The sequence below is a fragment of the Conger conger genome, chromosome 12 (genome assembly GCF_963514075.1).
Source record: "Conger conger chromosome 12, fConCon1.1, whole genome shotgun sequence".
In the NCBI taxonomy this organism is placed as follows: domain Eukaryota; kingdom Metazoa; phylum Chordata; class Actinopteri; order Anguilliformes; family Congridae; genus Conger; species Conger conger.
Window position 1 is genome coordinate 33,139,936 of NC_083771.1, and position 20,031 is coordinate 33,159,966.

At 45.4% G+C, this 20,031-nt stretch overlaps 1 protein-coding gene across 1 annotated transcript in view; it reads right to left on the reverse strand.

The window, feature by feature from the left end:
• Positions 1-20,031, reverse strand: part of LOC133141744 (ras-specific guanine nucleotide-releasing factor 2-like) — a 41,303-nt gene that overhangs the window by 7,321 nt on the left and 13,951 nt on the right. The window contains exons 4-21 of the mRNA XM_061262428.1: positions 18,275-18,364; positions 16,865-17,118; positions 16,582-16,661; positions 15,967-16,160; positions 15,638-15,747; positions 14,366-14,484; positions 12,785-12,945; positions 10,489-10,555; positions 9,844-9,980; positions 8,839-8,921; positions 7,461-7,709; positions 5,582-5,674; positions 4,222-4,625; positions 2,912-3,037; positions 2,612-2,701; positions 1,501-1,604; positions 663-775; positions 136-196 (exon numbers count right to left, since the gene is read on the reverse strand). Of these exons, the coding sequence (XP_061118412.1) occupies positions 136-196; positions 663-775; positions 1,501-1,604; positions 2,612-2,701; positions 2,912-3,037; positions 4,222-4,625; positions 5,582-5,674; positions 7,461-7,709; positions 8,839-8,921; positions 9,844-9,980; positions 10,489-10,555; positions 12,785-12,945; positions 14,366-14,484; positions 15,638-15,747; positions 15,967-16,160; positions 16,582-16,661; positions 16,865-17,118; positions 18,275-18,364 (2,535 nt within the window). The remainder of the gene's footprint in view (positions 1-135; positions 197-662; positions 776-1,500; positions 1,605-2,611; positions 2,702-2,911; positions 3,038-4,221; positions 4,626-5,581; positions 5,675-7,460; positions 7,710-8,838; positions 8,922-9,843; positions 9,981-10,488; positions 10,556-12,784; positions 12,946-14,365; positions 14,485-15,637; positions 15,748-15,966; positions 16,161-16,581; positions 16,662-16,864; positions 17,119-18,274; positions 18,365-20,031) is intronic.

Genomic DNA, 20,031 nt, shown 5'->3' on the forward strand with positions numbered 1-20,031 from the left:
AATGCTGTCACTTAACTTGTGTGATACAATTATTATAATTTCCCATTTCAATCAAATGACACAGTTTCATATTTGCGCAGCCTGAGTAATTTAACACGACAGGACACAGTTGATTACTGGGGGAACCACACTCACCATCTGCAAAATGTCCTCGATCCTCAGCTGGGCATCATCCTGGTCATCCTGAGAGAGCGCACTGAAAGAGGGGAGCATTCTGTAATGCAGCTGTGATGCCTGTCTGCAATGCTGCAATGCCCACCACCCACAAACGGCACGGTTTGCCTGCGTATGTGTGTTTAATTGAATTTTTTGTAAATTCAACAAATTTCCTAGTAGTCACTGACACCCTTTGTGAACAAAAGATACACTTTAGAAAGGAGTATATCAGATTCTCAATCATCAAAGAGACAAAGCAACATTTTTATTTGCCCTGTATTCTAACATAAATTGTGTTTTAAAAAGATTGATGACAGGTACACGATACAATAAACTGAAGTATATTGCAGCGTATAACATCACTAAACCCAGATTAAACCCAGATGGTCATGACCTCCATCATACAGTGGAGCTTTACTGTCACTGCCATTTCTGTGCAGTGCAGCAGGGCTCATACAGTAGGATGCTGTGTGGAGGCCGAGCAGGTAGAGGGCGCTCTCCTGTACCTCAGTATGTTGGCTGTGGCTTTCCTCTCCTGGGGCAGCAGGTCAGGGTCACGGAGAACCTCCTCCAGCAGGCAGATCACGCCCATCTTCAGCTCCCCATTCATCTCAAAGTCCTGCAGGCACAGACCTGGGGTTGTGTGTCCATTCCTTGCTAAATTCCTTGGTGTGTGTGCGTGTGTGTGTCTGCGTGCATGCAGAAGTATGATAAACCTGACTGGACATTTCTCTTGAACCTGAGTTTTCAGAGGCATTTTTAAATCACGATTTAAAGAATTACATTTTTTAAATGTACACAGATTGGCAGCAGCTGAAAGACAGAATGTTAGCCTCAAAAGAAAGCTGAAGGTATTGTACAGACTGCAATTTTCTCTACAGCTGTGAAGTGCAACAATACTTCTGTTCCATGGTGGCATATTCAACAGGCTAACTTACTACCTCATAGCAAACACCCACCTTCCCCTGCATTGTTTTCTGTTCAGCTGAATAGCATGAATATTAAATAAGGCTTGGAGAATACAGATTGTAGTTACTGGGATAACTATAAAACAGAGCTCAGAGTAATCTTCCAATGATGATGTGCTAGTTTAAGACACACTGCTATGGTTTTACACGTTGAATTGGGTGCCTCATGATCATATGACCAAGTGGCAAATAACATGTAATCTTTACGGATGCCATTGGCCAATTATCTCCTCCTAGAAATGCATACTGACCCAAATCAATGATAGTCTGCCTACTTCGCAAGCAGTCAGGAAGTGTGTGTGTGTGTGTGTGTGTGTGTGTGAGAGTGTGTGTGTGTGTGAGAGGTGGGGTGGGGAGTTATAAAGGCTGCATAAACCTGGGAATGCTTGGAGACCCAGTGGCGTAGGACGTTAAGCACTCTGTTGGTGGCCGCCCTGCGTATGATGAACTCTTTGTCACACGTCCTCTCTGAATTAAAACCTGGAGTCAAGAAAGAATGCGGTCTTAAAAACAGTATTTTTGATAGCCTTACGCTATTTCCTTCTGCTTCTTTTGCTCCATGATCTTCATTTAAGTAACTGGGTCAAAAATGGCCATCAAACAATGTGTATCAACCCTGTATGTTTTTCTTTATATTAAACACTAGCCAATATTGACCCCATATTCTCATTAAATTCCAGCCCTGTTTAGCAGAGGATTAATAATACATTTTATTCGCACTGTACCTTTCAAGAAACCCAAGGACACAATACAACACATATTAAAACAGGATAAAATGCCAAAAAAGACAGAAAAAAATACAAGTAGGGGCAATTACCATTAAAAATAATTGCACGAGGGCTGCTGGGTAGCTCTTGCGATAAAAACGCACTTGTTGAGCACGAGTGAACACTGCGGTCTCAGCCCAATCGGAGCCATGCCTGTGCCGACTGTGGCCAGCAGCCCCGGTTTACAGCAGCGGTGTGAAATGAGAAGAAGAAGCACCTGGCTGGCAGGCATGTGTTTCGGAGATTTGCTTTCCACAAACCGCCTTCACTCCCCAAGTAAGCAGCGGCCATATATGAGCACGCTTGAACAGCTCACAAATGAAACTTGAGACTTGAGATGCCAGAGTTTCTTTAATTAAAAATAATAATTACATAGATAAATAGACAGACTGCAGGACTGGTGGGCTGGGATACAAAAAGTAGAGGTATGGGATGGGGGAACTGGGCTTGGTGTCTAGGCCTAGTCTAATTGGATGTGTTTTGAGTTCTTGTTTTGAAAGACTGTAGAGAGTCCAGGAATGTGAGCTGAGTGAGTGTTGCCAAGCCTGTGGGAGCAGGGGCTTTCACCCTTAAGTGGGAAGCATCAAGGAGACCAGGAGGAGATGATCAAAGTGAGCAGGATGAGATACAGGCCTAAAGGATTAAGGGCACTGTCCTGTCACTGGAGGTAGCAGGGACATGGGACACCCTGGTTGACAGACACGAGGGGGGGGGGCTCACCTGGGGGGCTGCTGTGCCCAGCTGCTGCCGTGGCGATGGCAAAGGCAGAGGCGGGAGACACGGCACACCGGGAGCCCTCTGCCGTCTGGACTGGAGGGAACGAAGAACAAGAATCATAACGAGACGAGGAAGAGGAGAAAGAGGAGAAAGAGGAGGAAGAGGAGGAAGAGGACTTGTTTCAAAGACATATTGTATGTCACCTACTTAACACCACAGTGCTCCGCAGCACAAGCCAGTCATTGCCGCAAAGGTAAACTGAAGCGGATAAAAATAATAAAGTGTATGTAGAGTAAAGCTTACCCCCAGGCTGCCGGTAGCGCAGGTGTCGGGGAGTGGAGGGGGACCGGCAGGGCGACACGTCACCCGATTCGCTGGCTGAGGGGGTCTCCGGAATGAACTTGTCCAGAGACACGGACTCCAGAACAGCTGTGGGGAGCACACAGTCTCTTAACAACATGGCCTCCCACCAAAGGAAGTCTCTCCATTATTCACGCAGTGTGATTTGTGTCCTTTAATGCTGGCACCGTCAGTCCTCAATGTACACCTCTTTGTAACGGTATGTATTTGTGTGGCATTGGCACGTATCCTTATGTGCACGACAAATTCCCCATTTAATGGCACTAAAGTTTTTCTATTAAAGTCTGTCCTGAAAAATCAATGCAGTCATAACAGCTGTGCAGTAAATAAAAATGTGAGGGTCTGATTAAATGTGTATGAACTTGTACTCATAGCCAATCACGGCCTCCCCATTTTATGGCTGTAAGCTTAAATGGAGGTCATTAACAAATATTCATTATTAAAAAAACTGACCTTTTGACAACTTGGTGCCTTCATTGATCAAAAACAAATAGAACCATAGCTGGAACCTTAGCACAGACTTAATCTGTATGCCAGACACTGACAGCAGAGATTGGTTTTACAGACCTGTCAGTGACTTTTTATTGATCGCATTGTACTCTCAAACTAAAATCAATGTTTTTTCAAGTTGGTGATTGACATATTATGGGAGCTCTACCTATAAGGGAATTCATGAAACTTTAGCTTCTCGCCCAGGGGTATCAGTGTCCTGTGGGAGTGTAACTTCAATTTGGTGAGTTTGGTTTCATGGCCAATTAAGGAAAATGACAGCAGTAAACAGGTTAATAGAACAGCACTGTCAAAGCAATTATAATGCTGAACACAGTGTTTCTATGTAAAAGTAATCCATTAGCTTTCAAGTTAACAATTACCATTCAGTGGAAAAATTGTGTGCATGTGTTTTGACTCTGGCCCCAACAGACACAGCCCATAATGACTTGCACTGAGAAGTGAAGTGCAACCCTGTTTGAGCTATACGGGGAAAACCAAGCACACCTCTCAAAACTGGCATATCATGTGATTTTCAATTTTAGGTGATATCATCCTGCTAGTCTGAGACAGAGGGTGAGAATCCAATAGCGAGAGAGAGAGAGAGCAGAAGTCAACAGAAGGCAGGCAGAAAGAGAGAGACAGTGAGAAAGAAAAATTGATGGAAGAGTGAGAGGAAGGGAGAACTGGAAAGGAGAGAGCACGAGAGAAAGAGGTGAGTAGCAGGGTGTAGAGAAAAAGAGAGAGGGAGACGTGCTGCCTACCCCTGCGGATGCTGCGGCGCAGTTTCCCACAGAAGGCGTCGATGCGGGGTAGCTCCGCTCCCTCCTCCAGGAGCCCGGGGCTGTGCTCGGGGGAGGAGGGGGCCCGGCTCAGGTCCAGGGGGGCCTTGGTGCTGCCGGGCGGGGGCGACATGGTGGGGTTGCAGGTGGAGGTGGGGCTGCTTGCGCCTGAAGGGGAGGTGGTGGTGGTCAGGTCCAGGGCGCCCACCTTGGCGCTGACGGGCGAGCTGAGGGAGAGCTTGCGCGTGTGAACGGGGGAGGAGGTGCGGGAGGGGATGGAGAGGGGCGGAGGAGAGGAGAACTTGCGGCACAGCCGGGGGGACTTGTCGTTCACGTGCTCCGTGCTTCCTCTGCTCTGGTTCGTGGCAAAGAAGAGCTCCAGGGATCTGAAGCAAGGGGGACACAGGGACAAATAACACATCACCCAACTCACACAGGCATACTCACTAAGATACTAACATAATTCTAGCATAAATACAAACATACAAACATACCAACAAACATACATACATACAGTAGTAACATACATACTAATATACGTACATGCATACATACATATTAACATACCAACATACATACTAACATATTTACATACTAACATACTATCATATATACTAATATACATACTGACATAAATAACATACTAGCATACTACACTTGTGATACATACTGCGTAGACACACATATATACTGTACATGCATACACACATACCCATTGTACTATTGTACATACAGGTACGGCCATTCTGACATTTGAACTTACACAAACATACACATGCTGAAAGGTGTAGGATTAAGAATATGTTCTTTCCAGTTTATACACTGGCAGGGGGGCATTCCCATATATTAGTGGAGCGCTATACCCCTTCAGATAATCTTGAGAGGAACAGAGGCTTCTGTCAGACACTACCATAGATGGAAGATGCACTGCAAGATTTCCAATAAGATTGGAAGAAGGTTTGTCCCATTACATAGGACATGATATGTTACTATAGGTTTCACATCTCAAAGTAACCCTACAGTAGTTCAGCTTGTCCCACAAAGACACTGAAAGGAGCTCAAGTGACATTCACAGAGAAGAAGAATGGCGTGATTAAGTATTAACACACAGGATGTAATGGGAAGTAACCATTGTTCAGTGGAAGAGCTAAACATCAGAGATCACTAATACTGACTTTGTAAAAGTGGGCTTAGGTGGCAAGCTGCAACACACCAGTTGCAGTGGTGTGAAGGGGTGAGGTTGGAGGTCATGCAAAGATGAGTAGGGATGGGCAGGCCAATCTGACTCTCAGAAATGTTTCTACAGCAATATGCAGGGCAGAGGAGTGGGGGGGGGGGTTACTTTGACTGGTCCAGGGCTAGCCTTGTGATCTTCAGGCTGTAGTCAGGACAGATGGAGGTGATGGACAAACGGTCACATGAATGATACTGGACCCTGTGAGTGACAGTGAGGGGGAGGGGACTGTGAGCCACAGCTGTTGATGATGTCACAGTCACATGCACTCCACAAGAGTCAAGGTCAGCTTCCTCGCTTACAGCACAAAGAGCAGACATACACACACACACACACACACACACAAACACACATAAACACACACATGCATGCACACACACATAGGCACAAGATATAGCAACATGCAGACTGAATGGAATGAGATTACAGTAACACCTTGCATAAATGTCCTAATTATTTATTTTGACCTATAATCAATCTATTTTTAAACATGTACAACATGTACACTATTTTTAAAGATCAAATATTACATTTTCGTATTTTTTTAATATTATCAATTATCAAATGCGTCTGCCATGTCCAACAAACAACATTTGCAAAATACACACCCAAGAAAATGTAATTAAAATGTTAATTAGATACATGAAATACATACACTATGCTGGGCTCATTTTCATCAACATTAACTTATTCTGTTGAATTATTATTAAACTATTATGTTAATTACAGTATGTCTTTAACAGCAAGAGTGAGTTTTCAGAAGTTCCTGCCTTGTCCTCCATCCCGTGGTTCCACTGCTTTACAAGTGTGGAAGAAATAAGCAGAGAGGGAGGGCAGAGGCACTGTAATTAACACAGCTAATTCAGCAGAAAAGGTCTACCTTTGCATTAAAAAGGTCATGATGTCTGGGAACATCAGAAAATTAAATAAATACACAAACAAAGCATGTATACAAGATGACACCGTATCTGTTCACCAAGAAGAACCCTGGAGCACCAGGTGATCAGATGCAGGTGATCAGACACTTCTGCTAACCTGGGAACGAGAAGTCAGATGCTCATGAGTGAGCTGAAGACAATAAAGGATGTTGGGGTGCAGTGCAAAACTATTGAATGCACATGACCGGTGTTGTGAAGGGTGGGTGGGACTTTTTGAAGTAGGACCAGTACTCAGGGTAGGCCAGCAGAGGTATGGAGAGTGGAGTGGGAAGAGAGAACAGTGAGGCCATATTGATCAGAAGAGGGGGGGGGGGGGGGGCTGATAGCAGTGACAGGCCCTGTTTCATGGAGCATAGTGGAGCAGATCTGAGGACTACAGTGGACTGCCTGGTGAATACAGAGAGCTGAACGCTAGCATGTACCAGTGCATTAGCAGGGTTGACCAGATCTGAGGACTGTAGTGGACTGCCTGGTGAATAGAGAGAGCTGAAGGCTAACATGCTCCTGTGCATTACCATAGTGGAGCTGCTTTCAGGGCAGAGCTGCGACATTATTCATGAGCTAATCCAACTTGCATAGCTTACCCTTTATACGACATATTGCGTTTTCCCAAAACAGGTCCGGGAGCACACTGTCTGGACTCGTTTTAATTAGAGTTTGAGCAAACTGCAAACACTGCTGTTTTTGTGAGATGGTTCTTATGCTAATGCTAATGGGTTCTTATGTTTTTGCATTAACGCAATTCAAGAAAATGCACAAACTTTACATGATCACAAAATCAGCTATAGTGCCAGTGAACATATTGATAATTCCACTTAGAGATGTCAAATGATTGTCAGTGGTCACTTAAAAGCTTAATCACACATAATAAACTAAGAGCTACAAGAAAGAAAATAGTGGAGAATTACTTGAGGATTAGGGCTGGGAAACAACATCACAGTGCATTATCCCATACAGAGCAGTCACAATGGCAGAGCTCACCTGGCACTCAAATTCACAACCCTCTGGTCGACAGATCGAGGCCTCTACTCGCCCTGCTGCGCACGTACCTGACGGGGATAGATGTGAAGGGCTTCTTGTAGATGTCGGCCAGCTTGTCCATGACGACGGCGGCCGTGGTGAAGATGCGGTAGGTGTGCAGGAAGGTGTTGAGGAAGTCGATGGAGAGGAACCGCAGGTCGGTCAGCCTCTCCAGAAGCCGCTCCACGCTGGCGTAGCGGATCTGGGGAACCTTGCACGAGTTGAGCGTCTTGCTGAAGCAAATGTCAACATCATCTTTATGGAGACGCGCATCGGATCTAATGAGAAGCACAACCAAGCCGCTTGTGACCCGGGGGCTCTTGGTCATCTGGCTAGCACTGGGGTTTGGAGGGAGGGGGGTGTTTGGACGCCAACACAGATATATTAACTACACAAGGTGGGGTGGGTTGATGGCACAAGACTGAGGTTTCGCTATGCCTACGAACACTTTAGTAAATGACTGAAGCAGCGGAAGGACTGGAATGACCCTGCCTGCCTGGTCTTGTGCCCTTGGCATCACAATCGTGATACGTCAACGTAAAAACCGGAAGAGCCTGCATGCAGGTCACATTGTCCAGTCTCAAAGGCTGACTAACAACATAGTCAGATGAGAGAGAAGGAGCTCCTCTCATTCAGGATATCAAACTCTACTTTGAGGAAAAACTAGACTTCGAATGTTGGCTTTGAAACCTATTTGTCATTTCTGAAGTTGAATAATATTGACATTTATTAACATGGACCTGCATGTCAATGTTGTAATGATACTAAAACAGTCTAACTGCCTACATCCCTTTACTGACAAAAGAGCAGCCAGGGCCAAAGTTCAATATCCTCAGAAGACATTGTCAGCTCAGATTGTGCTACTTTGTAAATGCATGTCACACATCAAAAAGGACAAGGGAAAACAGAAGACAACATGTGGCAAGAGAACACGGTTCACACAACAATACAGGGGTTAAAAACATCTTCAACAATTCAACAATAGCAGCTCAGCAGAATAAACAGTTTGCCAGACAGCAACATCAAAAACACATGCAAAACACATGACAAAGGCCATGGAAACTAGACAAAACGTCCCTCACAATGAGGAACCTGCGGATTAGGCTAGTTCCGTGCGATAGTCTGAGTGCTATATCCCATACCCATAGTGACACTGGCCTGGAATGAACCAACACGTGTCTTTAACTTGCTACTTCCATGTATTTGCAAATCAAAATCACAGATCAGTGTTCACTGAATCTTGGCCACAAGCTGACTTGCTAAAGTATGTATATGAATTTAAAAAAGAAACACGTTTGCATCTAACGTCAGGTAATGTTTTGATTGTCCAGGCCTTTGTTTGGTTCCACATACATATATGAATAGAATGTACGGAGAAGTTGCACGGAACAATCCTCAGGCCCTTACTTAATCATGTGAGGCACGGTGACTTTGGAGTTCTCCTCAAACACGCTGGTCATCAGGCCGTTGCAGCGGATGTTGTCGATGCACTGCGCAGAGGGGACAGAGTTATTTCCCAAAAATGTCATACTGAATGTCATATTGATTTTATGTGACCCTGAGGTTGACAAATCGCAAAGCAATAGTTCAATTCACCTCAATTACCAGGGGAATATGTTTTTTTTCTGTGTGAGAGGAGAAGTCTGAAAGTTTTTAGTGAAACAAATTGCTGGAAGAACATCTTCAGCTGGCCTGTGGTGGCTCACCAAAGTTATGAAGACTCCCTGGCTCACTACAAACTTTTAAGGAGCAGAGCATCATGGGTTACGAAAAGGGAAGTGTTCGCTATTACAGTATGGTGTGTGTGTGTGTGTGTGTGTGGTAGCAACAAATCCCTTTTAGGTCTATGACAGCGGAACCTGTCATTTCTAAATGGGAAACTGCAAGTAATCAAGGAAAACAGCGTTAAAAAGACAAAGCAGATGTCTAAAACTGGCTTAGTCACACTGCTCCCACACATACCCATCTGTTTTCAACTGTCTCACTGTAAAAAAGGCCTAAAAGTAATACAGTGAGGGTCAAATAAAATAGACTGAATCCAAGTTGAATCTGTTGGTTACATTGCAGACTATAGTATAATGCAGACTCCTAATGAGTCTGAGCTGAAGCTATATGGGCAGGGTAGAGCTAAACAACATCTGTGGAGGCCAATAAAAACCACTCGACAAAAAGCCATTTTCAATTCAGTTAAATAGCACCTCTGGTGTCTCTGGAGTTATTCTAGACTCATTTGAAAGTTTATTTTGCTTGCTCCACAGATGCAATGTGATACAAATAATTTAATTAGGAGGTAATATGAGAAATATAGTAGTACATTTTTTCAGTGTTTGCAAGCGAGCGGATTGGTTGATACACGCTGACAGTTGCAGTCAGCGAATGCGGGACTCTCGGCAGTAGCAGGGGTAGGCTCACCTGACTGATGTCACTGGTCCACGCCGCCTTCTCCTGCCGAGAGGGCGCCAGAAGCACCACGGTGAAGGAGGGCCCATCTGACGGTTCGACCACGATCTTGAACTCCAGGTGGCTGAACACCTGCCCACCCGCACTGGCTGCAGAGACAGAGGGGATGATCGTATTCATCCAGCCACTGGCTGGTCACCGCTGTCACCAAACCGCAAGCTCCCTAACCTTACCCATTAGGGCAGAGGCATCTAATCTTATCTGAGAAGGGCCTGCCAATGTGGATGCATGTCCAGCACTGCACATCTGATTCAGTTCATTAACAAATCACAGGCTTCAGTTAAGGCCTTGATTATGTGAATCAGGTGTTTCAATGTTCAGCTGGAGCAAAACCTGCACTCGTACATGTATCTCTGGGATAAGACTGGACACTGCTGTATTAGCCTCGGAGGAGTTTGTAAACAGGAACACAAGAGACCTCCGGAGCTTTTCTAGTGAAATGCGGGACCCCAACCCCGGTCTCCCCATTCCACAATCCTGCAACTTCACCTCATCGCCAAAAAAACTTACTGAGGCAGAATGTCCTTTCACAGAGCTCTTTCACATGTGTCGGCTACAGATGTGTGTGAAATGACGGTGGTTGCGCTTCCTACTCACACTCTTCTTCGCTGGCGTCCAGCTCCTCGATGAGCGTGCACTCGATCAGAGAGAGGGCCCCGCCCTGCTGCATATGGGAAGGTGCAGGTGTGTCAGGGATCACGCTTCAAACTCACGCTAAGCACTGCCAACACTGACCCTCTTCGCTGGTGCTCTGACTCACTGCATAACAACGCCTACCGGGAACCCGCTATCACCCAGCTATACCCCCACCTTTGTGAATAAGTTAAACCTTTGGCATCTAATTAATATTAAAAAATACAAACTTACCACCATAATTAATACTATGCAAATCAAGTTGTCATGAACAGTATACAGTACATGCTGCAATTAATTTATATTAATGTATGCACTGTAGCATATGCTGTATTAATATATTAAAATCTCTAATCTATGCTTAACCATGCAAGAATGACGACACCACATATGGTACTGTATATAATATGAAAAATGTTTAAAGGCTTATGCCTTGTTTTCATTTCAAATTGATGTATTATTTATTTACTTGTGAACTGCAATCGTAAATAACCATGTGCTCTCTAACTACTTTAAAACGCATTGCTGAAATCTGCTGCAGCAATACCACACAGACATCACAATGCCACCCTGTTTTAGGACTTGTATCTAAGGGTTTGGATATGTACTTTTCTTTAAGGATCTGCAAGCGGGAGGAAGAAGAGGGGGACAAAGGGATTGGGATGGGTGGTCAGATGGAATAAAGGCCCCTTCAAAAGAAAATGTCTGGGTGGAGAGAGGGAATAACACAGCTTTGCTCTAAAGGGCCCTGCTGTTGGAGTTCCTCACAGCAGGGGCCTGGTATTCCTGGCCCCAGGCCAGCGGAGACACATCCACTTCTGTTCAATATGTCAATTTATGAGCAGCAGTGGTTCTTCAAGATCAATGAGGGGAAAAAGGTGAAGCTCTTTCTGACAGTGGTTTCACTACAGAACCGGGAACTGCGCACTAAGAAGTGGTGTTAGATGTTCCAGAGGGAGAAGTCATTAGTCACAGACATCAACACGCACATTTCATGGTGGACAGCTCAGGCCCAGACAGCATCGGCACATCAGAGAATCCCTATGTGCATGAAATGATTGCGTTCAATCCTACAAATTGAAATTGAATGACCCAGTGGTTGGATCACTAAGCGTTTTCCTCAGTCGTAAAGCACGACGGCAAACAAAAAAATAAGAAATGAGCAACACGGAGTGCATTAACAAGAGAAGGCAGATGGAGAACAGGAGGCGGTTTCATTTCAGACAGCGAGGGGCAGAAAGGGAACGCTAAAAGATAATAAAGCAGGAGTATCTATTTCCCTGTCTATCTGTATATCTGTCTCCTGATCTGTCTATCCAGCCATCAGAGAGACAGTGCAGACGAGAACATTCATCGAAGCAATGCACTGCATTGGTTGTACTGTGTACCTGATAGGAGATGAGCCGTGTCTCAGAGATTCGAGCTGAGCGTAGGGAGAATGTGTAAGAGCATGCGGGGGCAGGTTAGACAGAGTGCGGGGCTAGGTTAGACAGAGTGCGGGGCCAGGTTAGACAGAGTGCGGGGCAGGTTAGACAGAGTACGGGGCCAGGTTAGACAGAGTGTGGTGCCAGGTTAGACAGAGTACGGGGGCAGGTTAGACAGAGTGTGGTGCCAGGTTAGACAGAGTACGGGGCCAGGTTAGACAGAGTGCGGGGCCAGGTTAGACAGAGTGTGGGGCCAGGTTAGACAGAGTGCGGGGCCAGGTTAGACAGAGTACGGGGCCAGGTTAGACAGAGTGCGGGGCCAGGTTAGACAGAGTACGGGGCCAGGTTAGACAGAGTACGGGGCCAGGTTAGACAGAGTGCGGGGCCAGGTTAGACAGAGTGCGGTGCCAGGTTAGACAGAGTACGGGGCCAGGTTAGACAGAGTGCGGGGCCAGGTTAGACAGAGTGCGGGGCCAGGTTAGACAGAGTGCGGGGCCAGGTTAGACAGAGTGCGGTGCCAGGTTAGACAGAGTACGGGGCCAGGTTAGACAGAGTGCGGTGCCAGGTTAGACAGAGTGCGGGGCCAGGTCAGACAGAGTACGGGGCCAGGTTAGACAGAGTGCGGGGCCAGGTTAGACAGAGTGCGGTGCCAGGTTAGACAGAGTACAGGGGCAGGTTAGACAGAGTACGGGGCCAGGTTAGACAGAGTGCGGGGCCAGGTTAGACAGAGTGCGGTGCCAGGTTAGACAGAGTGTGGGGCCAGGTTAGACAGAGTGCGGGGCCAGGTTAGACAGAGGGGGTGGTAGCAACAGGGCCACGTCGGGGGGCTCACTCACTTTGAGGAGGTGCAGCTTGCCCCCGGAGCTGCGGGTGCAGATGAGGAAGTGCTTGGTGAAGAGGAAGCACTGTCGCTCGCCCTCCTTCTTCAGGGAGAGGTATCCCAGGCGCACCTTGCTGAGCTTCCCCCGCTCCACTGAGGGCAGCTGGATCAGAGAGCCTGGGAGAGGGGCGAGAGAGAGAGCAGGAGCGTTACAAACCTTCCAAGTGTCTGCCAGTTTTCTCAGGACATTGTTTTGTGACGTTAAGCGTGGTTTATTTTGGTTAGGGAGTGCTGTCTCCACCCTCCAGCTGGTGGAGCATTCTAAGGTGAACTCTGAAAGGACAGAGTGTCGGCATTTCCCCTCGGCTCCCAAGCGCATGGCCGTTTCTGGTGCTGCTTGTGGTGTTCGGATCAACTGTGTGTGTGGATGAACACCTAGTCACGCTTCCGAATTAAATTCAGAAATGAAACTATCTTAGTTGTAAAGTTTCATTGTGCCAGAGTTATGGGTGTTTGTCCCTCCTCCTCTAGATTTATGACTGAGTTGTTTGGCTGGGCTAGTGCCGTTTGTTGAGGGGTGTTTTGCTGACTTTGCGATTGTGTCGGCCCGTTGTTATGTATGTACCTAATTATTCACATGGTATACTAAGTGCACAACTAGTTCACGCGCTCTGTTAGTTTAATAGTTTTATTTAAAATGGCCTGCTGTGGGCTCACACTTTTAGTAATGCTGAGGCAGTGGTTTGCAGCAGCTTGCTTGTTCTTCTTCTGAAGCTCTCTGAGCCCAGCATGGTGCTGCAGAACATGCAGTGGTACTATAGCATTGTGGTGTAATTGTTTCTTTGGCTGTTATCTTGATGGATGCATGGATATATTGCTCTGCTGAATTATGGTATTGCCTCTACTAGTTATATATTATGCATGTTGGTAATCTCATTGTTAATATTATTCTTCAAATATTTATGTATCATTGTACTGTATTGATACTTGATACAATCATGCTCTGTATTGTTTTGACACTTACATTTCCATATTTGTTTACAGAACCACACACATACTACACCCACACGCATTTATCTCATTCCTTTACCTCACTGTCAAACTTCAATGAATTGCTTTAACCCTACTTCACGCACCTGCCTCTTGTATTTTTGCCCCAGAGGTGAAGAGAAGCCCCTCAGCTTACCAACCAATATTAAGCACATTCCTTCACCAACAGAGACAGATGGTGAGAGAGAGATGGGGGAAGCCATGTAACAAGATGTAACTTTACAGACAAACAAACAAGCAGACAGAACAGAAGGGGCTTCCAGCGTTCGGGCTTACTCCTGTATGCTTATTGTGTAGCTATCACCATGTTATGTGACCCCCTTAGACCTCCTCCATAAAAATAACACAATATTTAATAACACAATATTTTTCTTATCTCAAAGATCAGAGGGCCAAGAGAACAGGGCTGAATCAGTGTGCCACATACGACCCTCAGGGCAGCAGCTGATGCCGAAAAATGCACCACAGAACGGACGCGGTCGTGGTGCTTTCCCAGAACCCCCCCTGTCTGCGGCTCAGGGCGGGAGCCCCGGCGCCGTGGGCTCACCCTGTCGCACGAACGTCTGGCTGGTGTCCAGGAGGATGTCACAGCCCTCCACGATCATGCGCTCGATGGCCAGGTTCTTCCGGATGTTCTCCGTGTCGCTGACCTCGTCGTGCATCACCCTGCGGAGACGGAGACGTGTCACTCCCCAGGCCCCTCTCACTACACATTACACCCCTCCACTCTGACACGTGTGACACATTCTATATCAGGGGCTGCCAGTCCTCAGGGACTTTCTGACCCCTTTCTGTGGAGACTGCATTCAGTCCGCATGTTAGTTTAGCTGAAAAACACCCAATAAAGACTATAATATGTCCTTCACTGGAAGACCTGTATGTCATTTGTCTGCTAATAACCCTAATCCTAAGCCTTTTTAGATGTTGCCCTTTCAGTTAATTTCAGAGTCCCCTTTAATCCACCTGTTAATTTATTCTGGACGTGTCACTGATGAAAGCCTGGGAATGTCTCAATAATTCATACACATGTTGACTCAGACAGTTAGGCACCACACGCAGACGACAGGCAGGCAGGTGATTTGAAGGTGCAATTTGAAGTGAAGGATTTGATTGTTTCTTTTCCTCCCTTTTTTGAATCCTAAGCCCGTGGAGAACGTTTTGATTACCATGCCGTTTTAACATCGGTTAGCGTTGTGTTTCGGGGCCTGCAATAATCACACCCCTCCTCCAAAGCTGTTACTGAGCAGCTGACATTTTCAGCTTGCCATTAAATGCCCCCTGTGTTCCCAAAAATCATTATCCCAGATGTCCCCCTCTGAGAAACTAGTCACTCACTGCCACCACTACTACTTCACAACTGCATTAAATGGAATGACTTTCAACAAAAATGAAACTAAATAACGAAATAGTGTGAAAAAAAAGTGAAGGATATTTATGGTAACAGAAAAATACAGAGGAAAAAATACAGTCATTTTTAACAACTGTACAATACATACTTCCATAGACAAGGGTTTTTTTTTGTTAATTAAGCATTTCACTGCTCTTTGTAACAAAAAAAGCCAAAAAGCTGAAAGTATAGTGTATGAAACAGACAACTGAAATCACAAGTCTTACAGTTCAGTTACAGATCATTCACTGGATGCCTGAATATCATCACTGAGATCAGCATGTTTGAGGTTATTTGCAGTTGCCGGGGTCTCCCAGTAATGCCTGTTCAGGCCTGTGGGGAGGTGCTGGTCTATATGTAGGGAGTGTAGCAGTTTAGCTATGTGGCCTGATTCTGAGTTTCTGCCCTGACCCCTCTGCCAGCCTCTCTCACCGGGACAGCTCCTCCAGTTTGGACTTGGCGAACTCCAGACTCTTTCGCTCCACGTGCTCGTGAGGGGTGTGGGCCAGCAGCTCATGGAGCGTGATGATGTAGCGAGGGATCTAGCAGAGAGAGAGAGAGAGAGAATGAGAGAAAGAGATACTGACAATGACAGAGAGCAGAGAGGGATAGTGATGCAAGGGCTTTTCCACAGTGTCTGAAATACAGGAGTGTGATATGCACGTTAGGGGTGAGGCAGAACCCAGTGCATGGCAGACACTTGGGCCTCACAGGTAATAGGTCAGGGGTCAGGGGTCAGGGGTGGGGGGTCAGGGCAGTACCTGGAACATGGGGTAGGTGAGGAAGGTCTCCAGCATCCTGCCCTCACAGGCAGCGTTGGCCTCGTACTGCTTCAGCAGCTTGTCAAAATCCCGGTTCTGCTTGCAGTTGGCCAGCACCTGCAGGCTGTACTGGTGGTTCCGCACAAACTCCTGGTAGATGTTGAGCATTGGCAGGAGGATGTCGAAGAGGTCAGCTGTGAGCACAAGGTGAGATACAGAGAGGCTTGAGTTTTAAAAGTTAAAAGTTAAGTTTTTAAATGAGTGCTGCACGCCCAGTTTCCTGACCACTTTCCACATTGCTGACAGTGTGGTATCTCCACCATCTATCCTCACCATGATGTGCCCTCCTGATCTAATGGAGGAGCTTGCAGTGATGGAAGTGGCTGACTATTGCAGCTAGGCATCCAAATGTAGGCAAATAACCGAACATGGACTGGATCCTAATTGGAGTGCCTTGGGGTACATTGTGCTGGAGAGTGTGGTAGCCTGTACATGGCGCAGCATCAGTAAGTTTACCCTGTTAGTCCAGCCACTTTTACTCTCTGTCTCTGTCCAGCCAATGAATTAATACTCTCAAACTGCAGGGTGTGTAGTCAGCACCGGTCTGTCACTCACCTAACACTAATGTGGGCCAGTTGGCTATCCTGGCCTTCAAGCCTTGGTGGAATATCTCATGTAGAAACATGATGGTCTCACTGAGGAAGAAAACACAAGCAAAAAGACAGCTTTGCCTTTACAATGTAGATTTTCTGACCCCCCTCCCCACCAAAACACACACACATACAAGAACATCAGTGGGCGCACACACACCCACAAAACATATGAGTATGCACATACACACAACATATGAACACACATCTGCACAGAGACAGAGACAGATACACTGGCGTTAAAGCACCTGTTGAGGAAGATGGTGCTGACATCATCATGGCTGATTGGCGGTTTCTTTGAGCTGGCGGCCATGCGCAGCGGCCGCAGGAAGCAGTTGACCAGGATGGAGAGCTGGTGGACGTACTCCGTCTCGGCCTCCACCATGTTGAACACAATCTGATTCCTCTTCCTCATGCTCTCTGCGTGGGGAGAGCAGATATAGTCCTGAACAATGATCTTCCACTTCCGCCTGCACAGCCAGCCCCGCATGAAGCTCTGCACCTGCAGGGAGACAGCACAGAGACAGCCCGCTGCTGCAGTTACACACACTCAACACCGCAGCTACACACACTCAACACTGCAGTTACACACACTCAACACTGCAGTTACACACACACTCAACACTGACACACTCAACACTGCAGTTACACACACAGAATACTGACACACTCAACACTGCAGTTACACACACTCAACACTGACACACTCAACACTGCAGTTACACACACAGAACACTGACACTCAATACTGCCATTACACACACTCAATACTGACACACTCAATACTGCAGTTACACACACTCAATACTGCAGTTACACACACTCAACACTGCAGTTATACACACTCAACACTGACACACTCAACACTGCAGTTACACACACTCAACACCGCAGCTACACACACACAACACTGCAGTTACACACACACTCAACACTGACACACTCAACACTGCAGCTACACACACTCAACACTGACACACTCAATACTGCAGCTACACACACTCAACACTGACACACTCAACACTGCAGTTACACACACAGAACACTGACACTCAATACTGCCATTACACACACTCAATACTGACACACTCAATACTGCAGTTACACACACTCAATACTGCAGTTACACACACTCAACACTGCAGTTACACACACTCAACACTGACACACTCAACACTGCAGTTACACACACTCAACACTGCAGCTACACACACTCAACACTGACACACTCAATACTGCAGCTACACACACTCAACACTGACACACTCAACACTGCAGTTGCATACACTCAACACTACAGTTACATTAACTTAATTCTGCAGTTACACACTCAAAAATTGCAGTTACACCTGCTCAGAACTGTATTTCTGAGCATAAAATTCTGTAGTTAAACACTCAATACTGCAGTTACATGCACTCTTTTTTGGACTTAAGCAGTGCCATGCATTCATATGGTGCAAATACACAAACTCAAAACTGGACTGCAATATTCAGGCGACCCTGTGCATATGCAGATCCTGAGAACAGGAGTACGTACTGCAGTTGAGTGTAAACTGATACTCCTGGTACTGATGCAGTGCTCTGTGAATTCTGGAACCTAGAGCCAACCAACAAGAACACAGCCTTGTCTTCAGAGACACACAAAGGCTTTGGCTTACCTTTTTAATCTTCTTAATATCAGGGTCCTCCTCATCCTGGATTACCTGGTATGGCCTCATCCTTTCCTTGGTTTTATTCAGAACAACAATCTAAGGGAAAATAAATAAAAACCATGACCATTATCTGCAACCAGGTACACACATTTATACCATTTTCACACACTCACAATTATAGTTACCAAAGTACATTGTACAGCAGCTGGTGAGGAAGGCATTACTGTCCAGGTCATTAGTCTGGTTGTATTTTTTATATGGAGGGTATTCTTTTCTTTTTTTTTGTGTGAATAATTCTGCAGGTCCTGGAGCATCTGGACACCAGTATGGATCAAGATATTTAAATAACGAAAGAATGCACCCCCCACTCCCCCAATGAGCTTACAAGCTTTCCATTTTCATTGAAAAATGAAACTTTTGAATGCAATTCACTTATGATTATCTGCATATTTAAATACACATATCTTATCATGAAATATTAAGTGCTTATAGACACATTTATACAGTTTAAAGCATTTTTAATGATGCAAAAACTGGTTTAAGCAGGTGGTTTTACTGTTGTGGCTGATCGGTGTAAATGACAATAAAAACACATTACACATTATACAGCACAATAAAGGGAATTATGCAACAAACCAAATATTTTATTTATTGTGGGAGTCATTTGTTCATTTACAGCGTAAACCACACATGCCTGCCGCAAAATTACCAGGCATTGTGCAAGTTCCTCCAAAGACAAGCTTCCAAAGGAAACAATAAAGTCATCCCAATAAATACAATTACTGTATATGTCTCTCATGAGAGTGGCCTTCACACTTCCTCCAGCTACAATAGGAAATTGTGAATGTGTCATTGCATGATTAAATATAATATATTCATTATTGGTTCAGTAATGATGGATGAGTTGGGACTACCCTTGTTGCATTAGCCTTGCTTAAAAGCATGCTTTGTATGGCTTTACAAATCTTATCATTAATCCATATGTGCAGTGCAGGTATTAAATATGAATGCAACGCATATTGTTCAACTGCATACGCAATGCAATTTTCCAACACAACTGCTGATGTTCCAGAATGAATTTTCTGTAGCAATGCAATTTTAGGTTTCTAAAAAAGGTTTCTAAGCACCACTGATAAAAACAAAAATCACTCTTGCCCCTTGACACAGTGCATTATTGATGGCCAGTAATTTTGTTATGTAATTTAACATCCATAACTGTGGTAGAGGCATCTAAGAACCACATCTATTCACACAGCTGCCTGTTCAAAATCACCTGTGAGACCTGTGCAGTTGTCCCAAAAACTATAATCAAGCAAATGAATCCAAAGCAACTCAGCAACACGCTCCCACATGAATGCAAATCACTCTCATGTCGTCTTTTTCATCCTATTTCACTGGCGCGCCGTGTAGCTGAGACAGGAAAAGATGAACTACATTCATAAGAATACTTTTTGTCTTGAATCAATATATTGGCAGGCAATATCCAGAATGTGATGTCAATAACAGGTCAAATCCAAACAAAGCAAAAGCAACAACTGGTATAACTGAAAACCTACCTCTGAACACTGAGAATCCAATTTAGCTAAATTCAGCCGACCTTTATTTTTCCCTCATCGATAAGGCTGCATGTTTGTAACAGGAGTCACAGTTGTCACGGACTCTGTGCTCTTTGCTATTTTTACATTTGCGTGACTTTCTCCATTTCTGTGATTTCCTCAGTTTTTACTGCTTTTATTTTTTGGCAGTATTAGATGGGAACTTAA